This window comes from Protopterus annectens, chromosome 11.part0, assembly GCF_019279795.1.
Source record: "Protopterus annectens isolate FY-2018-M chromosome 11.part0, PAN1.0, whole genome shotgun sequence".
In the NCBI taxonomy this organism is placed as follows: domain Eukaryota; kingdom Metazoa; phylum Chordata; order Ceratodontiformes; family Protopteridae; genus Protopterus; species Protopterus annectens.
Window position 1 is genome coordinate 297,945,897 of NC_056745.1, and position 21,730 is coordinate 297,967,626.

The window sequence follows — 21,730 nt, forward strand, 5'->3', positions numbered from 1 at the left end:
TGCTAGCCATGCCAGGAAAAGTAGGCAGTGGATGTATAACTTATGCTAACACAGCTAGCTGGAATTTTGTAAAGAATTATGTGTCATTTGTCACTTTTTCGAGGCAGTCACCAAGGCTGTGGATGACGGTAAAGCAGTGCATACAGCCTACCACGACCTGGCCAAGGCCTTTGATGCCATTCACCACTCAGGTATCATTAATAAACTCACCAAACTAGGCATCAATCCTTACATCACTAGGTGGGTTGCAAATTTGCTCACAGAAAGGACCCACAGAGTGAAAGTTGCGGATTCCAAGTCAGACTGTCAATCAGTCACAAGTGGAGTCCCACAGGGTTTGGTCCTGGGCCCTCTCCTGTTTGGCATTTACTTCTCAGAAGTCCAGGCCACCATAGAAGGACTCTGACTGACCAAGTTCACTGATGACTGCAAGCTAGGAGTCATTACCAACTCCCCAAGTGATGTAGACATCCTACAAAAGGGCCTCTCTGAGACCAATGACTGGTGCTTTGAACCATGGCCTGAAGCACCAATGACTGGTGCTTTGAACCATGGCCTGAAGCTTAACGCCAAAAAATGCATTATCATCCCCTTTGGAAAAACCTCAGTTCCCATGAATTACCATGTTGATGGGAGCCCACTGAACATTGAAGGGGCCATAAGAGATCTGGGTACCCAGGTCAACAGCCACCTCACCTTCGATTACCACATTGTCACTGTGGTCAGAAAGTCCTTCTATGTGGCATATCTTATAATCAAAGGTTTTGCATCCAGGAAGAAAGAGGTCATTATCCCTCTCTACTCATCCCTCATTAGACCAATCGTCGAATATAGTGCCCCGTTTTGCATGTACCTGACCAGACACCTACAATAGTTGGAGAGGCCACAAAAATACCTCACAAAAAGAATCCTAGGCCTTAAACACATGTCCTATATGGACAGACTCAAGAAACTTCAGCTGTTCTCAGTCTCTTATCATCTACTTAGAGGTGATCTCTGCTTGATTAACAAAGCCAAGTCCGACCCAGCCCTACTTGAAATGCTACACCTAAAGAAATCCCAATAACCCCGCACCACATGCTCCAGTGATCACAACCTCATTACCAGAATTAACAGAACATGCTGGAGGGACAAGTTCATCTCCCAAAGAATGCTTATACTCTGGAATAAGCTTCCCATTCATGTCAAGCAGAGCACCTCACTGTCCCTCTTCAAGAGAAACCTTGACGAGTGGATGGGTAACAGAAAGTTCACTCCAGGGATCATTCCAGTTGCACTACTGGATATGGGTACCGTGAACTAACACTGGGTGGCACGGTACCTGGGCAATTTTTTTGGGGCGTAGGCTTGTAAAGGCTCCAGGGCCATTAGCCTATTACACACCTATGAACCTATGAACTTTTACTTTCATATCCTTTGTCCCATAGAAATTTGGTTCTGCCTAGCAGCTTAGACTCATAGGATCATAGGTGAGTCCTAAGCAGGTAGATTGAATAACCATATGCAGCCAAGCCATGCAGCCTAGCAAGTGTTGTCAGTAGGCTTACCACCCATATTGACAAGAGCCCTGGTGCTAATCTCTCCTGTAAATTTATGTAAATCCATCAAACCCCCAAGACATAAACTGAAGGAGGTTAGGATATTACACAATTTAACTTGAAAAGAAACTGTGTACCACAGGTAAGAACCTTTTAGGTAATGAACCTATTTCTCTAAGTGGTCCTAATTATGTTAAGAAGTAAGTCAAGAGTTTTGGAGTGAGTGTTACGAACATTACCAGTATTTCTGAGCTGGAGAAGATGGTATAAATCAGAGCCCTTCTTAGCACAAAATATAAGACAGAAATCTTCATGTAGGCAGTTATATGAAATAGAAAAAAAGTTAAAGATGTTGAAATTTGTCTGGATTGCTAAAGGAGCCTAGTACTGTGATACTCTTAGTTAGGAAATACTGTGGTCTTTCAAGCTGAGATAAGAGTTTGATAAGATACATACAGATTGAAATGTTATGTTCACTGTCCAGCATAATATTGGTGGAATGTAGTGGGACTAAGGCCTATTTGAATCTTGAGAAAAATATTCTATTGATAATGAAGTGGGCAATAAAAAAGATGTCCTTACTATAACTGATACTTGATGAACAAAGGATAGTGTCTAGATATACCATGACTGTGTCAATCTTAAGTGGAGATCCATTTCTGTGGCAACCTGTAAGAAACACTTGTTTCCAAAATGTGGCTACACTACATTTTTGCATTAAATCTGAGGCCATGATAAGAACATCAGGTGCTGCCTATATCTAGCCCTTTTTGGAGAATAGGCGAATCTGTGAAGAAACCAATGGAGGCACACCTTTCTTATGTGAAAGTCTCTGTGGAATCAATTTTGGCACATTTTGCAATCATCTGTAAACTTGGTCAGCCACAAACCTTGCTCTGAATGGCTCCACTAATGACTAATCTATTAGAGAAGAAGGTGCTGCCAGCATTCACCTTGTGTATATGACCAGAAAGTCAGTCAGCAGTCATTGAGTCACATAGATGTTAATATCTAAGTTGATAAGTTTATCAACAATGCCAGCATGGAGAATCATACTGAATGCCCTCATAAGGTCATGATAAGTGGCATGGTTAGAATAACCCCCAATAACTAGCATCAGTCATACCCTCAAAAAAAAAAAAATCAGCTGAATTAAGAAAGCAAGACCTACCCTTCACAAAAATATACTGACCGAGACTAAGCGTTTGCTATCAATTTCACTGTTAATGTGACTGACTAAGATTTTCTCCACAATTTTACAGATAATACTAGTAAGGATAATGGGAGGATTACTTTTAGTTTTGGTAATAGCTTCCAGAACCTGATCCTCATTGGGTGAGGGCCTGTATGCAGCCAGTGCCTGTCTCTTCTTCTCAATCAGGGGTGTTAGCACTTCAGTGTGGACTTTAGATCAATAAGCACACTTGAATGTCTTCTTACCAAAGATAGATATTGCAGTGTTATTGATATCATCCTGTAGTTTTTCCCCATCTCTTGTTGGTGTCAGTGTCATCCAAGCAGGGCAAAGCCTCTTCAAATGCTTGAACAAACATGTGTACTTTTGAGGGGTCACAAGTCTTTCCTATGTCAATGCGTGGCCTCGCTTCATTTTTAGAGCAAAAGAACCTTCGTGTCTGGGTGTTCACCTTACTACACACGAGCAAGTGGTTGGTATCACTGTCTGCGTTGTGGTAACTGTGTGTTACCCTGACAATACCTAAACTGCTGCATTTGGTGAGGACAAGGTCAAGTTGGTGCCAATGCTTCAATCTTGGATGCCACCATGGAACTTTGTGCTGGGGCTTGACATTGAAGAAGATGTTGCTTATGCAGAGGTCATATTGGGAACAAACTTCAAGAAGACACTGTCTGTTTTCATTCATCTTACCTGTTCCAATCTGTCCCAGACAAGGTGGCCAGCTGTGACGGTCATTGCAAGGTCTGGCATTAAAATCACCAATGATGAATAATGGTTGATGGGAAGGGACCTCACTGATGGCAGCACTAAGTTCAAAATAGAATTTGTCCTTGACTTCCTGGGTAGAAGTTAACTTTAACCTGATCCACATCCACAGTGATAAATAAAATGAGCACTATAAAGAAACTGAAGGGAGGGAACATTGTGGTGTGGGGAAGAGAACATTTTTTTTAATTTTGTCAGCCTGGATGTTTGCAATGGTTTTGTTATCAGAATAGCTAGTGCAGTTCACTTCAAGCTAAGTGCATTATTGAGTATTACTTCTAATATAGTTAAAGAAAGCCTTGGGGTTATTGTTTAGAGAATTGCTATCTTCAGTGCATGTTCACCCTTATTCTTCCTGATGATGCATTTAAGATTCCTACAGACCTGCTTATACACATCCTTCTTTTAACTGTTGGTGAACATTTTTTTATATGAACCATATAGTTTTTACGTTGTTTTATAAAGTTTATCTCCAAGTTCCACCAAAGGGAATTAACATCCAATGAATTTCTCACCATACATATGTCTAATAGGTACTCACTTATCTATCCATTGGCAGAGATTGCTGTAAAAATCATGGGCAGCTGTGGTCATTTTAGAGATTGGGTCAGCAGAAGGACAAAATCCTTTTGAAATTGTTAAGGCCGTCAGACACAGATACAACATGGAGGCTCAGAATGTATGGCACAAGTGCCATAGTGCCTTTTTTAGGCAAGGCTCAAAAGACAAACCCACCTCCATAGGTATCACAAGGGATAAGAAACTAAGAGTAATGCTACTCAACGCTAGAAGTCTAAACCTCAAGATGCACTTTTCGAAACTCTCCTTAGCATGGAGAACATCGATATCTGTGCAGTAACAGAAACCTGGTTCAGGGCTCCCGAGAGCACCCCAGCACTACCAGGTTATACCTCATACCATGCTTTTCAGCCCCAAAACTTGGACCGAACCACAAAAGGAGGGGGAGTATCGATATTCATCAAAGATACCCACACCTCCAGGTTGGTGGCAAAGCACGAAGCATCAGAGACTATCCATGTGCAACTAACAGTGGGTAAAACTGCCTTCCAGTTTATAGCCTGCTACAGACCAACCTCCCAAACCCAGGAACCCCACTCGGCCTTCCTGAGAACACTGGAAAATATGAAGGTCTCTCCAAACACCATTATATTGGGCGACTTCAACTACCCAAACATAGACTGGGAGCATTACTCTAGCTCCAACACCCTAGCCCAAAGGTTCCTAGAATTTATAAACTCAAATGCTATGGAACAACTTGTTACCACTCCCACAAGAGGGGAAAACATACTGGACCTGATCATCACCAACATGGGGACTCTATGCTCCAGACCAGAAGTGTATCCCTCACTGGTAAGATCAGACCATAAACTAATCTCACTGGATATTCACATCCCGACCCCACCCCCTGCCCAGAAAACCACAGTGAAAAACTTCTCTAAAGCAAATTTCACACTCCTCAAAACCAAGGTGGAATCCTTCAAAGCCCCCGGGCCTGTGGAAAATACGGCCCAGACCACAGAATCCTTTATAAACGCATTCTATGAACACCTTCAGGAATGCATGGGTCATGTGATCCCAAATAAAACCAAGACACAATCCTCCAAAGGCAAACGTCCTGTCTGGTGGACCCCAGCCATAAACAAACTATACAATAGAAGAAGGAAGCTACTAAATGATAGAGCAAAATCCCAAAAAGGGAAGGCATCACTGATCAGTATTAGCAAAAAACTACGGGCACTCATAAAATTGTCTAAGGCCAGCTTCGAGAGAAAAATTGCACAGGACACCAAGGATAATCACAAGGCTTTCTTTAGTTATGTTAGGAACCTGGGTGGTAATCCCCAGATATGCTCAGAATTAGCCCAAAATGACAAAAATACACCAAACCCACAGACATTGCCAACATCCTAGCTGACAGGTTTAGCGCAACCCCCCCTTCCCTCCTCACCAAAACGGCAAATATCTATCCCAGCAGAGTGCTGCCCCCCTGACATCTCAGATGCTCAGGTAAGAGCCGCCCTCTCCAAAGCAAAAAAACACAGCATCAATGGGACCAGACGGTGTCCCGGGCTGCGTCCTACATAGTTTCATAGTTTCATAGTATAGTACTAGGCTTTCTGCCCTGGGGCATTTGTAAGCCTAGCCATAGTGATGTGGCATTTGCCACCCCATGAAATGGTACAAAAATGTACAGAATAAATCTAGAATACTGTGCCTCTGTCTAGTAGTGAAACAGTGAAGGTCCCCTTATATAATAGAATTAGTTTACTGTGCCCCTGTCTAGCAGTGACATGGATGTACTCCAAGAAGAGCTAAACCCAAACATAAAACTACTGTTCAATCTCAGCCTTACTACAGGATATGTGCCCAAAGAGTGGCATACAGCAACAGTGGTCCCTCTCCATAAAGGTGGTGTCTCACCGGATCCTGGAAACTATCGCCCCATAAGCCTGACTAGCTTGGTCTGAAAAGCTATGGAAAGGATCATCATGGACCTCATAAATAAAGATATTGGGGACCTACAGACACTGGATCCTACCCAGTTCGGCTTTGTTAAGGGCAGATCCTGCCTCTTAAGCCTGGTTGATTTCTTTGAAACAGTCAGCAAGGCCATTGACAAGGGGAAGGTGGTCCACACAACCTACCTGGACCTCGCAAAAGCCTTCGATACAATACCCCACTCGGGCATTATAGATAAGCTCACCAGCTTGAATATAAACCCCTATGTCACTAGATGGATTGCAAACTGGCTCAAGGACAGAACCCACATGGTAGAATTGCTGGAGCCATGTCAGACTCCAAACTAGTTACAAGTGGTGTCCCACAAGGCTCAGTCCTGGGACCTCTCTTGTTCGGTATATATTTCTCGGAGGTACAGGCCAACACGGGAGGACTGTGGCTGACCAAGTTCGCAGATGACTGCAAACTGGGCGCCATAATCGACTCTCCAGCCGACACAAGCATCCTCCAAAAGGGCCTCATAGAAACAGACAACTGGTGCCAGAGCCATGGCCTCAAGCTAAATGCCAAATAGTGTATAGTCATTCCCTTTGGCAAAACAAAGTGCCCACAAATTACCACATAGGTGGTAATCCATTAAGTACAGAAGAAGTAGTTAGGGACCTGGGGACCCAAGTTGATAGCAATCTCTCATTTGACAACCACGTGGCCAAAGTGGTTAGAAAAACATTTTATATAGCCCACCTAATCATGAAGGGATTCACATCTAGATCAGGGGAGGTCATCGTGCCTCTTTACTCATCCCTCATCAGGCCCATAATTGAGTACAATGCCCCTTTTGGGATGTACCTTACCAGACACCTGCAGCAACTGGAAAGACCCCAAAAGTACCTCACCAAGAGGATCAAAGGGCTCAAACAGATGCCATATGCTGCCCGGTTAAAGAAACTCCAGCTCTACTCAGTGGCATACCACCTGTTCAGAGGCGATCTGTGCCTGACGTATAACGCCATGTCCAACCCGGAATTAATGGACATGCTGCACCTCAGAAAATCCAAATTTCATCGAGCTACGCGCTCGAGAGACTTGAACCTCAGCACTGAAATAAATAGGACATGCTGGAGGGACAGATTCATAACCCAGAGGCTCCCTTCACTCTGGAATAAAATCCCAGTCCAGGTTAGGCAGAGTCCCTCATTGACTCTCTTCAAGAAGAATCTTGATGAGTGGATGGGAGATCGTAGGTTTACCCCGGGTATCACTTCTGTGTCACTGTTAGACAGAGGCACAGTATACTAACCTCGAAAAAGGGCATAGCAAAATAAATTTAAAATGGGTGGCGAAAGCCAAACACATTCTGGCTAGGCTTATAAATGCCCTAGGGCAGATAGCCTAGTATGAACCTATGAACCTATGAGGAATGCAGACTGGCCACGTTCTCAAGTCATGTGAATCAGACTTTGGCCACAGTGGTCACACCATGCTTTCTATTACCCCATACTGCTCTACAGTACAAGGAGCCAAACACAAGTATGTAATTCACAACTAGCATTTATTTCAAATGTTTCCAGCTACAACAAGAAAGTCGACCTGTTGCCAAAACATATGCACAGGTATTGCTTAGAGCACCATTATCTCAAATATTTAAAACCTTTTGTGTTTTGTGCCAAGTATGACATCAAGCTTTGAAGGCACATGCATACATATTAATTTGTCCAATAATCCAACCTGGGAAAATAGTGCTGAGATCTCTAAAGTGCCAACAACTTGAAATAACGTGAACCAACATGGTTAGAGGTGCAGAAAAAACCTTCAAGGAGGCGCACTTAACAATCCACATGTCTTTAATAAGACACAAATAAAACAAAATAGTTTTAAGTAATTTCATAATTATAGGATTGTATTCAATAGATGGCAGCAGAGGGTGAAGTTTCACTGATTCCTACTATTTTTTTCCCTAACATGTTTTAATATTCCTTCATTAAAACTCACATAAAGTCCGAATATATTTTTAATATATTTTTAATATATTTTCAATATATTTTTACATTGTTGTTTATGAATGTATTTTCGTTATTTATAGAAGGTCAAATTACAGTTTTTATGGTTATGCGAATTGTACTTAAATAATTAGAATAGTTTATTGTATTAGGAAAATTGCGTGTCCAGTTAATTAGATTGAAGGTATAAAAGGAAGGGTAGTTAATTCAGTATTCACTTTTCTGAGGACATCTCAGTGTCAGAGAGATGAAAAATGCAGTGAATTAAGTTAAGCGTTTAGAGTTCAGTGTGTTATTATAGCAATAACCCATGCCTGGGTGTGGGTAATGCGGGATTTAACCACGGCTGGCGTGGTTTGGTCACGAGGGCGAAGCCCGAGGGACCAAACAAAGACAACCATGGTTAAATCCATTACCACACCCAGAAGTGGTTATTGCTATTATTAATGACATTATTTAAGAAAATAAATAATTACTTTTCTTAAATAATGGCATTGTATAATGCCTCTTTGCTGCCCTTCCGCAGCTGTCTGGTATTCAGCGGCAGTTCTGATGTACTGCGCATGCCTACGCAGTACATCAGAGCTGTGGGCAAAAGCAACGGAGAACGCAAGATCTCCGTTGCTTTTTACTGTTTCGCTATGTTAAATGGGTTTAACATATCGAGACAGCTTTAAAATAAGCAACGGAGATCTCCGTTACTTATTTTAAAGCTGTCTCGCTATGTTAAATCCATTTAATATAGCGAGACAGGTTTAAAAAAAAAGCAACAGAGATTGCAAGATCTCCGTTGCTTTTTACACACTGTGTCGCTATGTTAAAGGAGTTTAACATAGCGAGACAGCTTTAAAAAAAGCAACGGAGATCTGTGTTGCTGTTTTTAAACCTGTATCGCTATGTTAAACTCTTTTAACATAGCGAGACAGTGTTTTATACTAACGGAAAAAGTCCGGGCGACCGGACCTTTTTCCGTTAGTATATTGAGGGATTTACAACGGGCACGCTGGTTGGGCTGGCCAATCAGCGTGCACGTTTTAGAGGAAGAATTGTATAATTGTGGTTTTTATTTGTTTCTTATTAAAGACATTTGGATTTTTAAGTGCGCCTCATTGAAGGTTTTTTTCTGCACCTCTAACCATGTTGGTTCACGTTATTTCACATTAATTTGTCTGCTCAGCTAAAAGAAATCTAATCAAACACCACTTACTAAATAAACGGTATAATTTAATATATTTAATAAATTAGTAAGATAGTAATAAATCCATTAATGTGCTTCAAATTACTAACATCATAATATGACAAAACATTTATTTCATGCAAAACAATTTATTATGGCTAAATGTTCATTCATATTTATTACAACAGTGATAATAAGTGTTTAAATTGAGCCAAGCACATAAATTCACAGATATTTATTTAAATCCTGTTTAAACAGAGCTCCTAGCTGTACTGTCCATTTTTGTTCCTTTGTAGACAATATTTCCTGCCAACCCATTTCTTTATTGTTCACCATTCCTTTCTTGGGCAAGAGCTGAATGTTGAGTGACAATCTTATAGGCAGCCATTAGGGTTATTTTGCTATGCAGTCCTTATCTAACCCTATCACACTGGACAGATCTTGAAAGAGTATATTGGGGCACAGAGTATACTATGTAATGCTACCCTCCCCTGAAGAGCATGTTGCTGCCATCTCAGTGCACTTGTCCATGGTCTTGTCTGAGAACTCAAATGAAGGTGATGACCTTTTTGCTCCAAAAAGCATATATCCTCCCCTCCCCCAAGGAGGGGGTAAGCAGGCAAAGCCTTGTCATTACACCCTCTTCCTCACCTGTCTTGCTCCTCCAAAGTCCAGGCTGCTAATGGAGCTGAGGTAATCTGCATCACAATCAAGGCTGCATCTGTCTATTCCATGCTACTTCTCAGTGGAATCTTCCAAAGCTGGTTATTATTAGGACTTAGAATGGCCTTCTTGTTTTGCGGCTCAGACAGGCTGAGAGCTTCCCTAGAACTTAAGCAGAAATCAGTCTTAATTGTGGAGCTTTATATAAATATCAGCAAATCAGGCATTTGATTTCTTGTCAGAGCTTAAAATTGTAGTGAATATGTTCTTGGAATGGGACTACCAAGGGAATGATGTCCACACTACTGAACTCCCTGAATATCATTCTTCTAGCTACACTAGAGCAACACATTTTTGGAATTCCTGGGAAATATGCAATGGGCTAGAGTTTGGGGAATATTGGTCAGGAACAATTTGTGGAAATGTTTCTGGACTGAGGAAGTACAGTGCATTAGTGTAACTTTAGCTGGAAACAGATGCACATATATCTATACACCTCTTGTTTTTTTGGAAGGGCCTTATCTTTGTTTAGGAATTTCACTCGAGCATTGTACCTTTTATTATAAATACCTATATATTTTCTTTCTAGCTTCAAAGAATCATATGCAAAGTCTGTATTATAGAAATACTTTGTCCTTAAGGATACCACGCTGTATTCAAAATGCTGATCATTATTAAGATGCAGCTGGTATAAGCAGTTTGTTGTAATTATTTTTAATATTACTGAATATAGTTAACATTTATCTCACTGAATTACTTAAACTTCAACTTTATTTGAATAGATATTACCTAAGTGATACTTTTCAAACAAAGCAAAAATGTTTTTTTTTTTTCACATGCACTACTGACTTGTAGCCATGGGCAACTCAAGAAGTGGCACAATCAATGTGAAGTACAACAATACAGTAATCCACAAAATATAGTTATAAGTTATTGGAAGATTTATGGCAAATGCCCTCAGAGTACAATCATCTTAAATGGCATAACTTTATTACAAAAACTTGAACAAGGCTAAATTATATTTCATTGTGTTAGATACAAGGCCTGATTCCAAAAGACTTGATCTTGGTGTAAGTCACTTACTCCATTCTAAGGCCCGTCTATAAAGCAGGTTTGCACCGAAGTATGTTACTTACACTGAGTGCAAGTCTTTTGGAATGAGGCCCAATAAGCTAAATGCAAAAATGAATTCATCTGGAAAAATAAGCTTATATCAAGTAACCTGAAGCTGAAAGATGGAACAGTGTGCCTCAAGAGTCTGCCAAATCCAAGACCACCATTACAATGGAATGATAAGCCTTCATCACTCCCATCGCAGTTTGCCATGTTGAAGGCCAGGCCCATACAAAGTTCCTAAAAGTGTCCTTCCTTCTACACAAAATTCCTAAGCATGGAAAGTCAAAGACCACCTGCTTTTCTCCAGACACTGCACAGCAAGGGCCACTGAGTCTTCCAAAGTGTATCTGATCCACTAAAACAAGATTACACTTTACCCAGGCATACCTCTCAACTGTCCCAAACTTTGCAGAATGTCCCTGATTTTTGTCCTGCCCTTGTATTTTTTTTGATTTTCTGGTAAAACACTGATGATTAAGGCCAGACAATAATGACAGACGTTAAGAGCTTCATACTTCTTATGGTTCATAAAATGCAGCTTGATATAAAACCTATGGTTCTATTAACTTTTTAAGTAACTTCATTTTTAAATATTACCCCTGATTTTGGCCCTTTGCTCCCCACCCCCTTATTTTTGGCTTTGTCTAGAATTCTTGAGTAGATAAATTGAGGGATGTTGTTTAAGTGAAATCTCATCTGCTGGTATAACAAAAGCAGCATGTACAATATAAACAAGCAGAATCTGTAGGGAAAATGTTGGTTGAAACATCAGATTTTCTTGCAGGAAAACTATGAGAAAGTTATTTTCTTTTCAAAAAAGCAGGCATCCTGCTTTTGTTGACTGGTTTGTTAAGGATGTTGATGTTTAGCAGGGTGACTTCTGAGAATACATTTTAATAGGTTAACAAAACAGTGATAAAAATATATCCCTGTTTAAAATATAGAACAGAAAATGAAAACAGCTTGTTAGCAATGTCATAGGTATCATTACTGCTACGACTGTATATTGTACATACTAGTAATAAAAAATCTGTTTACACACTGGTCCTGCTGTGGTTAGGTTTACTTATCACCATGAATCCAGAATTGTATAAAATGTCATTAGCATTATACCCATGGAGTCTATGGCATATTAGGCACTGGCACCCGAAGAAGGATATCCATCACTGTGCAGAATGTTGCCAGCATTGTACCAGCGGAGCCTACATCATGGTAGGTATTGGCACTCACACAGATGTATCCAGCTTTGCACAAGCTGCCATCTGTGTAGCTCACCTTTGTTGTTTGCAGATCACAGACGAAAATACCTCAGCCTTAAACCTGAAGAATTTATGGCATTGTGGGCATTCAAGCCCACATCTGTTTATTCAGCATCATGCAAAATAACACAGGTGTCCTGCCTAGGGCACCTATGGCGTGGAACATTTGGGTGCACACTGCAGTACCTGGCATTATGTAAACTGTGACCAGCATCTATTCTATGGAGCTTATGGCACAGTGAGTATGGATATATACATCCATGTGTCCAGCTTTGTGTAAAATGGTGCCAGAAGGGTTCCTGGGACATAGAGGGCAGTGGATCCCACATCAATGAATGCAGAACTAAGCAAACTATTACCTAGTACTATCAGTGGTGTTCATGAAGCCACATGTCCCAAAGCCATTGGGCCATTCTGTTCTGGGCTATGGCTTTTTAATCTATAACGTGAAGGTTCACTTGTTAACTTCTGTTTTCTAGCAACCAGTTGTAGTCATAGTACTATACAACACAAGACATACTGTATCCACTGCAAGAAGTCAACCCACAGGCTGTTAATTGAAGACTTGACCTACACTCAGCAGAACATGTACCTGGTAAACACACAGGTGGCCATACTAGAATAGTGTCTTTGCAAGGGGGACAACTCCCCCACCCCCCACAATCACTATACCTCCTTTTCTTAAATGCACTAACTCCATGTTCTCACAAATGGGGGAAATGAAAAGCCCGTAAAGGTGAAAAAAAGCATTTGCAGTACTGTAATATCTCAGTAGAGAAAGTAGATGTAAAACCTTTCATGGACTGCTCAGTTTAGGGATTTTGATTGAGGATACTTTTCGCTGAATGGTAGATCACTCAGTATACCTAAAATAAGACTGGTACTTGTTACTCAGCAGTCTGTTTACGTGTTGGAGCCATTCAGGATCCCAGCACCACCGATTCCTTCTCATGTCATGCAGGTGTGCACATCCTCGGTTAAGTCACTGGCAGTCATGCATCATATTGCTGTGTGCGATTCATCAGTTTGAATCTGGACATAGTCCGACAGGTTCAAGACAGATGCACACTTGTCATTTTGCTGTTTCTTCTGATGCATTGTTTTTCCTATATTTTCAAGGTGTGTTATTGTGGTTGAGGGGGAGCTGCCAGAAATATGTGTGCGCTTCCATTCCACAGTGGGATACCATTGTACACATCATCTGCATGTTGTGTGTTACTGTGCAAACTTTGTGTGTTAGCATCGCCCAGCATTGTTGTAAACCAACATGTCCTCAGATGGGTCCCCTACACATGGTCGAAATGCCACAAAGTTGAAACCCATATGGCCGTGACCATATGTTCGACTTTTGGGATCCCGACCATGTGTAACGGACATCTCCGTGCAGTGCAGAATGGAAATATTTCCACTTCCGCACTGTAGTGCGATCTCAGAGTTGGTATATAAAAGTTACGTGGAGTGTGGGAGGCATAGCCCCTCTGCTAACACTTAGAAAGTGTGTTACTGTTGTGTATATTTTTTATTTTTGCATGTTCAAAATTGTGGAAGTCGAACATATGGTCTCTGCCATATGGGTTTCGGCTTTCTGCAATTTCAATCATGTATAGTAGATCCCCTCAGACCCATGTCTTTTTAGCCCTGCCACTTTCATTGGTGGTGGTCGTCACTATAGCATACTCAGACATTGACCAATAGCTTAGTGAATGTAATGCTGGATGTCAGTTGTGGAATGGAAAAAAAAAATAATTCTGGCCTGTTGCAGACCTTCTCCAAGTTAGATGTCTTTCTGATGTGAGCCAAAACATTTTTCTATTGCATATGCAGGTGAAGGGTCATGCTGATGAGGACACAGTGGGCTGGAAATTCACTTGTGAAAGTTTACTGGCATGACATGCAGATTTCCTACAGAGCAGTGTTGCATCACACTTTTAGAAGGAAGTTACCCCTCAGGGTTCTAGACAGATGATGGTCACTTTTTGGATACTGTGTATGCTTAACATGCCATGGTATATTCCTCCTTGCCATAGATATATTTTGCTTTTGCCTACCAGATGCGAAAAAGACAGGGCTACCTCAGACCATCTGTGATGCGATATGCATACACTGTTATGGGAAATGTCAAATGCCTATACACATAAATTGTGGTAACTTCCTCCCATTAAGTACACCTTGGAGCATATTATTACTATCACAACCTGGATACAGCTTAAAAAAGAAGGTACAAGCCTTTTATCTTCAGTTGTGGTGACAGCAAGGAATGTTCTCACAGCTAAGAATAAAGTGGGATTTGAAATTCTTGTTTCTCTGTTTATAATGCTGTCAATTAATATAATGGGTCTATATACTTCACCATAACATACAGGTCATACCTGTGCTACTGAATGCAAGTAGTGGTCTGGGAAGAAGAATATTTAAACCTTTAGAAGTCTTTATTCTACTACTGTAATATGTCAGCATTACTCCATACCTCCAACATGTTATACAGTTTAAAGGATTCCCTTATTCCCACTTTATCTTTTAGTACTACCAAACGTCAGGACTTTACTTGCATAGCATCAATGGGGATTTATTGGCATAGTATCAGGCTTTGCAATGCAACAAAACAAAATAAAAGGACACACAGCAAACTGAGCAATTATAAACCAGTCAAAGAGTAAATAAATTCACAATCATAACATAGCTATGGATTTTATTACCTTGTGATTAATAACCCCTGCTTTTCCCTGTTCTAAATATACCAGGTTTACTGATCTGTGAATTTACTTTCCAGAGTTTAGGACTGCATTCAGGCAGGTTTGCCAAACTCACAGCACCTGACACTGCTTAAACTTAATTCCAAGACAAGAAGACACCAAGAATCAATTAGCTGTACATGCTAAGTGGTTATTTAGTATAAAGCATTATTAGTAGATCTCAGGAAAGTGACTTTCAGAATCGGTGCATTCAGTAACTGATTGTGAAAGGTCCCTATGTTGTGACTGTCTCTAATTCTTGGCAGGTGCTGTGTGGATTTAATACATCTGTTGTCTCTTTCGTTATGGCTAAAGACAGAACTGCAAAGCCGATTGACTAATTATTGTGCAACTAGCAAGGACTTAGTGGGGGAGAGAGAGAGAGAGAGATAGCTAGGTGAAATCAGCTGTAGTAATAATTGTATCATTAGAGGGCAGCAGTGTGCAGTAATCCTGTGTACCATAGCACATTTCTTCTAGCAGTGTGCTGAAACCAAATCAGTGGAAAGTTACAGCTAGGTTGGTGCAGTATGCTTGGGGTCTTTGCTGACTGAGAGTAAAAACAAGGGAGAGTCTGTCAACTGTTCTGGTATTTTGGGTTGCTGTCTGTGAAAGAAAAATAAAATTAGTTAGAAAGCCTTCATGAATTCTCCCTAATAGTCATCAATAGAATAAACAGGTTGACAGAAATAGAGAGAAAATGCTTCTAGCAAGATCTTTATCTGTGACATCTTTGAATGGTTTGCCTCGCTGGGATGAAGAGGAGTTACCTGTAGAAGAGTTACTGCTTTTTGAAGTTTCTTGGGAAGTTACTAACAAAGGTTTGTAGTACCCTTTTTTCTTCACCCACATATCCCATTTTGCTTTTGTATGATTCTTTCTTCATAGCTCCCAGGCCTCTTCCCTTAGAAAAGAGAACCTAGTCTGACAACCTAAAAGGTCATGACTTTAATGTCTTAGCAATAGTATATTGAAAAGAATTTATAAGTCATTAATTTAACATTTAAAGAAGTGCTGCCCTGAACTGGTTTGCTTCTTTTGTTTTCAATGAGCAATTATTTACTGAGTGCTGCAATGAGCTTTCTTCTTTCCATTCACATACTTGAAGCAGCCTATATTTGGCTGCCAAATAATGTTTGAACCAGCCTATATTTGGATGTTGCCAAAAGTGGTGAACTTATTTTACAAATTTTCTGTAGTGTTTTTTTTTAGTAATTGTGATTTAACATTTTAATTACAACTAAAATACAACATAAAATGCACCCCTTCCAAGTAGTTACTGGAAGTAACTATAAACCACCGGCCTAACAAGGTAAGGGAGTTGAAAATCAAAAGTCTGTTGAAAATCAAAAGTCTGCTGTAAGTATTTACAGGAAAGGCCTATGGCAGTTATTTTAGAGGCGTATCAATAAGTTTGAGTGTAACACACATTACACCTGTAATATATTTGTAGAACTAAGTAAACTAGAAAGGGTGTATAATAGTAATAAAGTTGTCCATATGAAGTCCAAAGTATGCTTGCTATATTGTATTTATTCATTTATAGAAATTAATGGCCTTGCATCTATGTAGGGTCTTTCATTTTGCCCCCTAAGCATAGAGAGCCATATCACAAAACCTTCCTACAGGGAAGCACTAGTGCCTCGTGCAACAAGTGCCTGCCTTTCTTTACGTGCCTCGTGCAACAAGTGCCTGCCTTTCTTTACGTGCCTCGTGCAACAAGTGCCTGCCTTTCTTTACGTGCCTCGTGCAACAAGTGCCTGCCTTTCTTTACGTGCCTCGTGCAACAAATCTCTTTTGTTTAACAGATAACCAGAGTATGCATAATATTCTAGAGCACTGTTGTGGAGGTGTATTTTTCAGAAGTGCCCCCCCCCCCCCCCCACTCTTCTAGTAGGGCAGTACTATATGCTGTGGTGCAAAGAATTTGATGGAATATGTATAAGGCAAAGAATAGCTCGAGAGTGTGAAGCTATTCGTTCATAGACCTGCTTGGCTCCTCTAAGGAACATGGATGAAACTTTACCATATTTATACCTTATCTGCTGATGTACATGTCACCTTGTATGTCCTCACTTCCCCCTTCTAGGGGGACAAAAATGGTGGTACACAATACCAGCATAAATTATGCCTCAAGAAGGATGAGCTGTAGTCAAAAGCAGGTGATCAAGAAACTATCTGCAGGCCCCATTCTGACTGCTTTGTCTGGATGTAGCTCAGTAGACACACATTTCTTTTTTGCTCTCTTAAGCTAAGTGGATCAGGAAAGAACTAGTTCTTCGAGAAACCAGCTGAAAAAATTTAGAGGACAATGTTTGAGAGCCTGGGTTACGGTGATCTGGAACCCAATACACCCAGAAGTAATATGCATCAGACCATGATACTCCACGTATCCGGTTAATGGAATATACACATGTTCGCTTACACTGGTACACACGCAGCATTTCTGGGTGGTGTATCCAGCATGGAATATTGAGGCAGTCAGACACTTTTGCAAAAGCAATGGTTGCATTTTTGTTAGCTTGTTATAGCTCAGACCCTTTGCAAGTGTGTTCTCCCCCGCCATTAGATTGTAGAGAATTGCCAGCATTTTGAATGAAATATGAAAAAAATGTGTAGATTTTCTTCTCAACCTATCCACTTTTCTTTGGGGATAGACTCATCTGCAGCCATGGAGAGTTCTGGAAAGAAGTCATTTGCCCCGCTCGAATGTATGCTCAGATGCTACATAAGACTGTATTCTTTGAGAGTCACCTTTTCATGCAGGATCCTCCTTAACTCTCTCGGGTCCTACACAGTATTTTCTGCAGTTCTGCTTTACTCCCATAAGATTATTCTGGACCATCGGGATCATCATCTCTAAACATACGGTAACTCCTCCCATGCCCCCCAACTTCATAAAAGATTGTACAAGCTTCAGTATATACCTGCTGCTCTCTGTGTTAAGTCTGTCTGTACCTCCCATTACCCATCTTTTATGAGTTTCCACCCTTCCTTTAACCTTCTGCTGCATCAGTCCCCAATTTCCATACCCCCCCCGTTTTTCCTCACTTTACTACTTGTTTTTAGTCTGATGTTGAATATGTCTTTAGAAGAGCAAATAAAATGTGTATATACCAACCTTAATTTAAATCCTTTGACTTGTTTCCTTAATCCCTTCTTTACAAAATCTCAAGAGCCCAATTAAAAGTTCATACCAAATTCTGTAGTGTGTTTTACTACATGCCTATGAAATCAGTAGCAACTCAGCCCAACAAACATATGGGGGGGGGGGGGGGCGGTTGTAGTCCTTGGTCCATTACTGGATTCTCCCCTTCATCTATTTGCTATTTTGGTCACCCCTTGACTTTTTTTTTTCTGTACTGTTTAATCTGGTTACTCAGAATTAGTGGAGACTCTTGTGTACAGGAGCTCTGGTACTAATGCTGCCTTTGTTTTGTTTTCTTAAACATATGTTCAAATAGTGCACAGTAAGCCCAAAGAAGTCGCTGACTTATCTGGCAAACTTGGTTCGTCACCCCACTAGATGGTAGCTACCATCTAGTATGTTCAAGTATTTGGGTGTTTTGCCTTTACCTTTTCTCTTTCTTTAAATGCTGTTAAGACTGACTACCATGCTTGGTCTCTGCCTCAGCATGTGATATTTCAGGGAATGTATTAGTTTATTTGGTTACGGCCCCTTCCATTCTGAGTACATCCTCCATGACTTGCTTTCCTATTGTCCAATGAGCAAGTGTTTTCTCCCTTGCCAGAAAGTCTCCATCTCTGTACCTAACAATGTACAGTAATTCTATCTTTAGGACGACTTTTAAGTGCTTCAGTGTATGGCCTGAGATCTCTGATGCACTGCTACTCTGGACCTTTCTGACTCACTGACCAAAGTACCCTTTATGGTAGATGACTTTAAAAAGCTTCCTAAGAGCATTTTAGTTTCACATTTGATCACAGTTGATCATATGTAATTAGTGTTGGGTTTTTTTTTTGTTTTGTTTTTTTATTTTGCTGCTGAGCATTTAGTCTGTTGTGATTTACTTGAAAAGTAAGCTTCAACCCAAGATGTATGAATTTAGGTGAATGGGTAGGTGGATTTAGATGATCTCCCAGTCCATGTTGTGCTTTTGAGTTGCCTATCCAGATTGTAATTTTGACATGGCTCCTCTTAGTCTCGTCTCATCTGCTCATATTATGGAGCACTAAAAGATCAAACTGGGAAAGACTTCCCCTTTGACTGATAAAACTTGTCTTAGGCTGTGTTTCATATCATCCCACTCACTGTAATATGCTAAGCCCTTTTTCTACCTTAGTTTTAAAATATGCAACATCTGAGGCAAGACCGCTCATAGCCTGAGAACCTAGGAACTGCTTCTCTGGAATCCACTTGGGATTAGTGCTTCTGTTTTGCTTTTGGTGAGACTGAGCAGAGGGATATTTCATAACCTTCTTTATAGGCTGACAGTCACTGGAAAGACTGAGAATTGCTTCTTGAGCCATCTTGGGCTTGGACTGAGAATTGCTTCTTGAACCATCTTGGGTTTACTGGTCTGTGGGCAGTGTGTATGGGACTTCCCTGATCTGGTTCCTGTTTTGGAGAGAAATATTCTGTTTTTAAGTTTGGGTAGTCGTAGAGCTTGGTTTTCTACTAAGTTGATCTGTTTTAGAACCTGCTCCCCCAGGGTATCTACCAAGGGAAGACTGTGTAACAATTGTACTGAACCCAGCAATTTCTGAGGCAATACTAAGGAAGTAGCTTTGGATTGCTGCTATTGCTTTGTTTCTGGTAAGAAAAGAATCAAAGGGTCATTTTATTCCTAGCTGTATGCAGTTGTTGTGAGATCAGAACTACTAACCAGGTAATATCCTGTAGGCAGATAATTATTTATCATTCTTGGCAGATCTATTTATTTATTTTTTTAACTTAAGTATTGGTAGATTAGTTACCATCTAACCTGACCTAGGAGTGTCAACCTAAATACATCCTCCATAAATCTTCAGGGTGTACTATAATGTCTGTCCAACCTTTGTACTGTGAGCAGCTCCAGTCTTGCAGGCTCTAGCAGCATCACCTGATGTACGCTTAGTGACTGCTGCTCCCAGTCTATACTACACTTGCTACAGATGTAAATATTTAAGAAACATGGAGGCAAACTTCTTGCATCACACCTACACAGCGCCTCATTAGTCACCGTATGCTATTAGACCTGTAACTTGTGCTGTAAAGAAAAATTTGGCAAAGCCTTCCCTAGAGCACAATAAAAAATCCCATCCTCCTAAGTACAGGTCAAAACCTATTCCTTCTTTATATGCATATACTGCAACTCCACACGCATCTCCCAATATTTGCCAGGAAAGCTGACCTTTGCACATAAGGTCAACGAAGTCTTTTTGCACAGGAAAATGTTTCAGTCCTAGGTGACACTATAGTGAGAGGCAAACTGCACTACTGACCAGCCTGGGCAAGACCCGAGTGACTTGTAAGATGTTTGTCTGGTTCCAGGATCTGTCATGTCACACACCCTCTAGGCCCTTAAACTAGAGAGACTATATCCTAGTGGTTGCTTATATGGGAGTGAATGAAATGAGGTGCCACACCCAGGGGGACATGCTGATTTAGAGGAGTGTGATGGGGTTACTTGTACATGTTGGTGGGAAGACACTTGTCTTGTAACTTTCCTTCATCAAGAATGATGCTTTGATATCAAGATGATTTAAACGAGTTTAGCAATTATTGACCTGAGATGAGGTAGTAGATAAGATTTCTGTCTTGAGTGATGGCTTTCCCCTCTTATCTCAGAATTTCATTATACTGGTTAAAACCTTTGCATAAACTAGCACAATGGGGGCAGCAGAGTCCCCACCCCACAGCACTGGACATGCTACATAGCAAACAAATCTAATTTGGAAAACATCATAGTGACACAGTGCTAGAAGTCTAAACAGTGGCCTGAACTTGAGGCTCTCTTGTAACTCTTGTAGCATTCGGGTCTGTGTAGGTAGAAGAGAAGATTTTGGTGCAGTGACAGCACTCCCTGATTAGCATTCCTTCAATACCTTGGGTAACTCTGGGGAGTGTCTGTGTTTGTATGAAATACATCACTTTTCATTGCAAATTACCTGTGACCCCAACTTGGAAATCCAAATCACTGTGAACAAATCCAGCTATTAGATCCCCATTAGTGTTTTCCAAGCATCATGGAAATTATCTTAACAATTGAGGGTTAAATATGAAACCAAATATCATATTCCTTGGGTAATTCAATTACCCAAGCATTAATTATCACAATTACACTCCTAAAATTGATATTTTCTGGGATTTAATGTGACTGCACTAGAGCAAATTGTAAAATTGCCCATTAGAGGCTCTTGTATCCTTGTCATGGTCCTAGCCCCCTGCTGCACCCCCCCCACACTCACAACAACTCCTCCCTCGTTCAGTCTGACCAAAAGTCAGTCCATCATCTGTCAGGCCTAGTGGTACCACCCAACCATCAAAGGAAACCATCTTTAGGGGACTCACTAGGGCACACCTACTTCAGTTTGTAGAAGACCTAGGCTAAATGCCCAACAATCCCCCCTCCCCTTTGCAAATGAACCCAACTGAGAGGGCTGTTGCATTCATCTGACTTGTACCAATGCCTAAATAGCTGCATGGAAAAATCAGGACTTTCCTACCCTAAATATAATGGTAAATTCAGGAGTAAAAACTCTGAAGGAGCTGCCATATTAATATACTGTTTAACAAAAGGAAAGGTTGTGATAAATTCTTGTCCTCTTATTTCAGGACCACCCTGAAACATGACAGCA

The 21,730-nt window shown here is 40.7% G+C and overlaps 1 protein-coding gene across 1 annotated transcript in view; it reads left to right on the forward strand.

Moving 5' to 3' along the window:
• Positions 1-15,207: 15,207 nt before the first annotated feature.
• The window catches only part of GYS2 (glycogen synthase 2), a 730,647-nt gene continuing 724,124 nt past the window's right edge, over positions 15,208-21,730 (forward strand). Inside the window, exon 1 of the mRNA XM_044087805.1 lies at positions 15,208-15,750. Coding sequence (XP_043943740.1) covers positions 15,630-15,750 — 121 coding nt within the window. The 5' untranslated portion in view covers positions 15,208-15,629. The remainder of the gene's footprint in view (positions 15,751-21,730) is intronic.